Source organism: Corvus brachyrhynchos, unplaced genomic scaffold (genome assembly GCF_000691975.1).
Source record: "Corvus brachyrhynchos isolate BGI_N302 unplaced genomic scaffold, ASM69197v1 scaffold133, whole genome shotgun sequence".
Classification (NCBI taxonomy): domain Eukaryota; kingdom Metazoa; phylum Chordata; class Aves; order Passeriformes; family Corvidae; genus Corvus; species Corvus brachyrhynchos.
In genome coordinates, this window is record NW_008237249.1 from 852587 (window position 1) to 859603 (window position 7017).

General features: G+C 58.4%; 1 protein-coding gene across 1 annotated transcript; it reads right to left on the reverse strand.

The window, feature by feature from the left end:
- Positions 1–2667: 2667 nt before the first annotated feature.
- Positions 2668–7011, reverse strand: CD93 (CD93 molecule). Its single transcript, XM_017730452.1, has 7 exons — positions 6015–7011; positions 5745–5915; positions 5237–5362; positions 5017–5154; positions 4464–4601; positions 3215–3353; positions 2668–3121 (listed from the first exon to the last, which is right to left on the reverse strand). Exons 1-7 carry the CDS (start codon positions 6412–6414, stop codon positions 2755–2757), a joined length of 1479 nt encoding a protein of 492 aa, XP_017585941.1. The 5' UTR covers positions 6415–7011; the 3' UTR covers positions 2668–2754.
- Positions 7012–7017: the final 6 nt, after the last annotated feature.

The following is a 7017-nucleotide window of genomic DNA, read 5'->3' on the forward strand; positions in this document are numbered from 1 at the left end:
CCGCCACTGCGTCATGGCCGCCCCCCCACACCTCACGCACTGTGGGCAGCGCCCCCTGGCGGCGGGGGGTTGTGTGTGAGGGGAACCGGCCCTTGCGCCATTAATTAGTGACGCTCGTAATTAAAGCGAGAGTTTGTGTCCCCGGGGCGGGACAAAAGCGGTTCCTGGAGTCGCTGTCGGGGTCAGGGCGTGACAAAAACCGGGATAAAGTGGTTCAAAGACAGTCATGTAATAAAAATGTGGTGGGCGAAGGGAGGACGCGTCTGTCGGGAGTCGCCTCAATGACGTTTAATTAAACGTTCCCGGGAAAAGTTACATTTTCTCCTTTTCCAGGCTGCCTCCCTGCCTCACAGGGCTTTTCAGGACACGAGGCTCAGCTTTTTCCAGTGCTAGCAATCCAAGGAAAGAATAAAATTCATAAAAACAAGGCCGAACACTCGCATGCCTTCCCATGGGATGCCCAGTGGGAGGAGCCTCAGATCCTTAAAGGAAGAACCACCTCCCTTGGGCTTCACACACCTGAGCAGGGCAAGCAGGACCAAAGGTCCGGACCCTCAGGGAAATGAGGTAAATCCAAAGAAAAGGCTGGAAAACAGCATTCCTACAGCTCCGGGACTGAATAAGCTCCAGGGACGGGGTGGTGGTGAATGGGGAGCATCACTGCGGCTAATTAGGACTAATTAGCCCCATCAGCACAGATGGAGCCCTGGAGTTGATGCCCACAGGACTCAGCATCATCTCCCCAGGCCATAGGCAAGGAAAAAAAGAATTCCAAGTCTGGAATAAAAGGACGAATGCTAAATTTTTGGTTAAATGTTCAGGGGTGAGAAATGGGGATTTTGGTACAGCACATCTGGGGCCAGCTGTGCCCACCAAACAGAAGCAGAAGCATTCCAGCTATTTTTTAAGCACCCAAATATTATTATCCCAAATAAAAATTGTGTTTCAAGACCAGAGGAGCCTCTGTCTGCAAATTCCAGCCTCGGGAAGTCTGAAAGATGCCGGAGCGGCCGCTCTGGGAAGGGAAAAAGTCTCCTTTAGTCAACTGGAATGGCAGCCAGAGGTTGAGAAAGGCAAAGAGCCGAACTTAAACTTTTCCAGGGCTGGAAGGGAGAAACCAGCTCACCCTGGCCTCGGGAATTAGGAAAGTGTTGTCAGTTTGGGATCGTGCCGCAAGGAAAAGCCTCCGGAGCGCGGTCCAGGCGCCCGTCTCCAGCTGTGTTATCCGGAGAAAGCAGCAGATGGAAACTATTCTGCCCTGTCAGGAGCTTGTCCTCTCCCAGATTCCTGCTTTTCGGCTCCCAGATTTTGTTATCATCCCAAAACTGGGTCATGGCCTGTTGGAGGAGCCAGGCTGGGAAGTGCCAAGGAACGGGAGAAGGGAGAGGGAGGAGAGGGAGAGAAGAAGGAGAGGAGCAGCCATGCTTCCAGAAAAACATTTTCTTCTCATTTTTAGGGGTATTTTTGAAGCACTCTGGAGTTTTCCCTTCCCTCCCCCAGCACAGCCCTGGGATACATTTCCCTGCCCGGCTCCGTGTCCAGCCGGAGCTGCCGCCAATCCAAACATCCTCCATCCGCCGACAGCAGCCCTGAATGTCCCTCCTTGTTCTGCCAGAGAGATCCAACCCCTTCCCAAGCTCCCATACCCCCCAAAAATCCAGGGGCTCGATCCCCCAGAGGAGACAGATCCATCTTGGGAAGTCTCTTTCCCTTGGGCAAGGAGTGGGAATGGCTTTAGTGGGTGCAGCTCAGCAGGATGCCAGGGGGTGAGGATTCCCAGGGGAAAGGATGCTCAGGGATGAGGATTCCTGGGGGAAAGGATGCTCCAGGCTGAGAATGCTCAGGGATGAGGATGCTCCAGTGGGAATGAGCCCCCTCCCAAACAACATAAAGCAGAAAATAGAACCATGGATAACAGGTTCTGCCCCTCCCAGATCCCAATTCCCCTTGCACTGCTCCAGATGAGCATTCCCCACATCCCCACATAGGTGCTTCACTCCGGTGACATCCTTTACGTCATCCTTTAATTGTACTAAATCCAGCAGAACATGCACAAGCAGGAGGGTGCATCCCCCTGGGAAAAGCTGAATCCCAGCTCTTCCCAGCATTCCTACGCTGGGATGGAGGCTCTGACTGATGGAGCAGGGAATATTCCCACCTCCACATGCAGCTGAAGCTCCGTTGCGAGGAGGATCCATGGGGGATCCCCCTTTGGGAGGTTTAAGGAGCAGGGATAGCCCTGGGATTCCTCCTTTGCCCTGCTTGCCAAGGAGGGCACCCAGGGGGATGTTCATGGAGTTTTCCAGCCCTGATCAATCCCAAGGAATTAAAGCACCAGACCTCAATCCCCACAGGCTGCTGGGGGATTCTCAGCATCCAAAGGGAAGTGGAAGTGTGTTTTTAGGGAGCAGGACTCCGGGCAAGCAAGGGAGGAGCGCAGGGAAGGCCATGAGCCTCCCTCCTCCTGCACGCTCGGCTTCACTGCTTCCAAAAGGGAAAAACGGGAATTCAAGGGGAATCGGGGCTGTGGTTTCCATCCGCTGTGGTAGGACATCGTCCCTCTGGAGCTAGGGGTGAGCACGGGGCTTCCCGCTGCCGTTCCACCTCACTGGGTGGTGTAAATCTACCTCGGCAGGTGTAAATCCACACGGGAAGAAGAACCTGGGGACAGGGGAGGCGGGCTGGCTGCGGAGCAGCTCCGGCCTGGGGCTGCCCAGGAGCCGCGGGATGCTGAGCAGGGAGCAGGAGGCACCCCTAGAACGCGTAGGGCGAGACGAAGATGGTGATTTTGGACAGGTGCTTGGCCTGGAACACGCGGTCCAGGTACTCGGCCATATCCACGTCCACGTGGATGGTGCGGGGCCCCTGCAGGCTCTGCACCAGGATCAGCTCCCCGGTGTGCCGGTCCGAGCGCTGCACCACAAAGTGCCCGCGGTTGTTCCCGCCCGCGATGCCAAAGCGGAGGCTGGCGGGGCCCGCGCGCGCGCGGGACGGGCCGATGCGGAACAGCGGCGCCGGAGTCTGGAGCTTGGAGGGAAGCGGGAGGTAGTGGAAGGAGATGGTTTTGGGAGCCTGGTGGCACGAGCGGCTCTCCATGGGGCACGGGTTGCGCTCGCACTGGCTGCGAAAGGAAGAGCAACGGGAGATTTTTGGGAATGCGGCATCCGTGCCCCTCACTGGCGTTGGATCCATGGATTTTGTGCCCCGCACTTACAAGGGGGAGGTTTTGACGTAGGAGACGTTGCCGGCGGCCGGGGGACACTGGGGCGTGACACACTGGAATCCCCCACCAGTGTTGATGCAGGTGCTCCCGCTCGTGCAGTTATCCTGGGATAAGGAACACTCATCAATATCTGGAAAACAGGGGAGGGAAGTGCAGTCAGGGCCTGGAAATCTCCAACTGAGCTCAGCTTGCCATCAGAAAATAGGCAAAACCACCTTAAAACGGGTCAAACGCAATCCAAAAAATATGGGAGCATCCCAGAATTCCAGCTCCTCTCCCCAAGCTCTGCCCTGGGCCAGCATGGGTTAACAGCAGCCCTTTCCCAGCAGGAAGGCAGCTGCTCTTCCAAACTTTCTGCTCGGTTGTTTGGAAACACCATCCCTTTTTATTTACTGAACCCCCGTGGGACACCTGGCAGAAGCTGGAATGCAGAGGATTTGCTGGGAGCATTAGCGAGATGCCATGGAACACAGGAAAATCAGGGAGCAAAGGGGAAAGTGGGATTTTTCTCACCCTGAACTGCAGCCATCAACACTTGGGGCACAAAAAATTCCCTGTTTTTCAGGAGGCTTCCAGCAGTTGTGGCCTCCCACCATTCCCACCCGCTGCCTTCCACTTGCACCCCAATTCCTTTGGGACTGGGGGAGATGCTGCCACCCTCTGAGCTGATCCTGGAATCCTGGGGGTTTAACATTACTTCTGGTTCTTCCCGGGAATTCTCTGCTCCAGGAACATCCCCACAGCCATAGCAGGGTCATCTTCAGGGATGTGCAGACCCAAAGTGTCGCTCCATCATCCAGAGAGGGAAAGGAGAGGGAAGAGGGAGACGGAAAGGGAGAGGAGAAGAAGAAGGGGAAGGGGAAGAGGAAGGGGAAGAAGGAGAAGGAGAAGGAGAAGGAGAAGGAGAAGGAGAAGGAGAAGGAGAAGGAGAAGAGAGGGAAGGGAGAGGAGCAGCCATGCTTCCAGCATTTTCTTCTAATTTTTAGTGATGTTTTTGAAGCACTCTGGAGTTTTCCCTTCCCTTCCCTTCCCCAGCACAATCCTGGGATTCATGTCCCCATCCAGCTCCGCATCCAGCCAGAGCTCCCGCCAATCCAAACATCCTCCATCCACTGCCATCCCGCAAAGCATCGCTCCATCATCCCCCTCCCCTCCACAGCAAACTCTCCCTTGGAAATGGAGAAAAAAGGGGGGGAAAATGACAAAGCACTTGGGAACCAGTGGATTCCAGCCCCCTCACCTTCGCAGCTCTTGCCGTCGCCCAGCAGGACGTATCCGGCGGGGCAGGAGCAGCGGAAGGAGCCGGGAATGTTGACACAGGCATGGGCGCAGAGCCGGGGTCCCCCTTCCTGCTGGTACACCTCGCACTCGTTGAGGTCTGCGGAGACAGGGATTCACCAGCATCTCACTCCAGCCTCCAGGAAAACCCAGGAGCGAGCGCGGGCTGGAGGAGCGGGCCGTCAGGAGGGTTGGGAACGGGCCGATGGCAGATTCCAGGCAGGGCTGTCACCAGCGGCGTCCCGCAGAGGGCGACACTGGGCCCAGTTTGAGCTCATCCATCCATGGGGTGAAGGCTTTGGAGCCCCCTGAGGGAGTTCGGAGGAGCGGCCGATGGCCCTGAGGACTGAGTCTCCCTCGCTGGAGGTATTCCAGAGCCAGCTGGACACAGTCCCGTGCCGCGTGCTCTGGGATGGTGGGGCTGAGCCCCTGTGGTCCCTTCCCATGTGACTCGGTGACTCCGTGTGGGGAACAGGCACCGAGCCAGCCGCGCATCCCTCCCTATCCCGGCTCACCCTGGCAGATCCCGTTGGAAGCCGTGCCGCTCATGTGGAAGCCGGGATCGCAGCTGCACTGCTGGGTCTGGGCGATCTGGGCACAGCGGGGCTGCCGGCTGAACGCCGGGTCGTCCGTCACGCTCCACGTGGGAGGAGCTGCGGGGAAACGGCGGGATGGGGAGCTGGGATGAGCTGGGGATGAAGTATTCCCATTTATCCCCCAGTAAGGGTCACGCACCGGTCTGAGCCTGGTACTGGCAGGTGGTCCCGGTCCACTGCGGGGGACAGAGGCATTTGAAGTGGCTGAGCCCCTCCAGGCACGTCCCGCCGTTCTGGCAGGGGCTGCTCGAGCAGTGGCTGATCTCTGCGGGAAAAGCAGCCACGTTCCATGTTACCTCCTTTCGGGAAGCAAGCCTCGGGAATGCTGCGCGCGCCGCGATGCTTTGGTACCCTATGGCACGTCATAGCCAGGACAGCGTTTCCCCTCATCTCTCCTGCTGAGCTGCTGCAGCTGCAACTCCCGTTTTCCTTAAGACTGAGAAATCCCAACGCACGGGAGCTGCAGCATCCCTGGGATGTTGGCTGGCTGGTACTCGGGGTCATCCCAAAGCCGTGGGAGCTGCAGCATCCCTAGAACTTTGGGGGACAGCTGCGATCCCTCCCCGCTTGGAGCACCCCAATATCCCCCCGTGTTTCAAGAAATCCACTTTTCCAAAGGACATTCCAGGGCAGGGAATGAGCAGTACCTGCACAGTGGGGCTCCTGGCCTGTCCAGCTGCCGTTGGCCTGGCACATCCGTGTGCTGGAGCCCAGGAGCTGGAAGCCTGGATCGCAGGCGAAGTGAACCTCGTGATCCACCAAATATTTGCTGCCGAACTTCCTCCCATCCGCAGGGGCTTGGAGGGCAGGACAGGAGGCTGCGAGACCGTGGGAGGGGGATGAGTTTGGAGCGGGCCCGATGCTTCCAAGCCACCCTTGACCTGTTATTTCCCTGGAATATTGTCCCAAGGACTCACCGGCGGGCGGCTCCGGCGCGGCCTTGGCCAGGGAGGCGTGGATGGTGCTGAGGCGGCTCCTCACGGCGCGCAGCCCCTCGGAGAAGCGCGTCTCCTGCCCCTTCAGCAGCTGCTGCATCTGCCGGATGGCAGCCAGGAGCTGCTGCCTGCTGAGGCAGCTCTGCGGGAACAGGGATGGGGGCGGCGATGGGGACAGCGCTGGGGACCTCCCTGTGCTGCCACTCCGCCCAGGAGCCAACCTGCTGCCCATGGCACGGGAGCTCCGCAGCATCCGCTGCCCCCTGAGCACCCTGACTTTGTGTTCCCCCCCCCACTTCCCCCGATCCAGGAGTTTTTTCCACCTAGGCCTGCGCTGCAGGCAGGGCTGGGATGGCTTTGTGGGAGAGATGCTATAACTCATGTTTCATCCTGCTGGAGCTCCAGCCCTGTCCCGCTTCCACATGACAAAAGAAGAGGAAAACAGCTGTCTTGTGAGCTCTGCCGGGGCCAGGAACGCTGGTGGGACTCCTGCCTGCAAACCGATCGCTCCCACGGGACTGACTCATGCCGGAGACGGGCACCGTTATTATGAGATTCCTGTGGAATTGACTTGAAGCCGAGGAAAAAGAGCAAAGCCAGCTCCAGAGTTCCGAAATCCGGGGAGCGCAGTGAGGAGAGAGCACACAGGGACTGGGCTGGGGGCGATGGAATTCCGGGAAAGCGAGCGGAGCTGGTGGGCTCTGCCCCACCTGGTCCAAGGCGTTTCTTCCCCCTTTCCATAACCGCACTGAGGAATGATTCCCGTTTCCAAAGAGCTGCTGAGGGTTGAGGGAGGACAAACACAGCAGCCCGAGCGACGCGCTCGGTGTCCTCTGCTTCCCGGGAGCAGTTTCGGGGGTCCCGTGCCGCGGGGGGATGAGCCGGGCTTTGCTGGCAGCTCTGGGATACCCCGAGCCCAGAGGAAGGCAGGCAAAAGCAAATAGATGCTGGCGCGTCGCTGGCTTTAATAAACAGCTCTTTGTTA

Excerpts from the sequence above, each read along its gene's own strand:
- CD93 (XM_017730452.1), bottom strand. The coding sequence starts at position 6,414 with ATGAGTTATAGCATCTCTCCCACAAAGCCATCCCAGCCCTGCCTGCAG. Across the intron at positions 5,363-5,744 it reads CCAGGAGCCCCACTGTGCAG|AGATCAGCCACTGCTCGAGC; the intron begins GTACTGCTCATT and ends CTTTTCCCGCAG. Across the intron at positions 4,602-5,016 it reads TTCCAACGGGATCTGCCAGG|ACCTCAACGAGTGCGAGGTG; the intron begins GTGAGCCGGGAT and ends CTGTCTCCGCAG.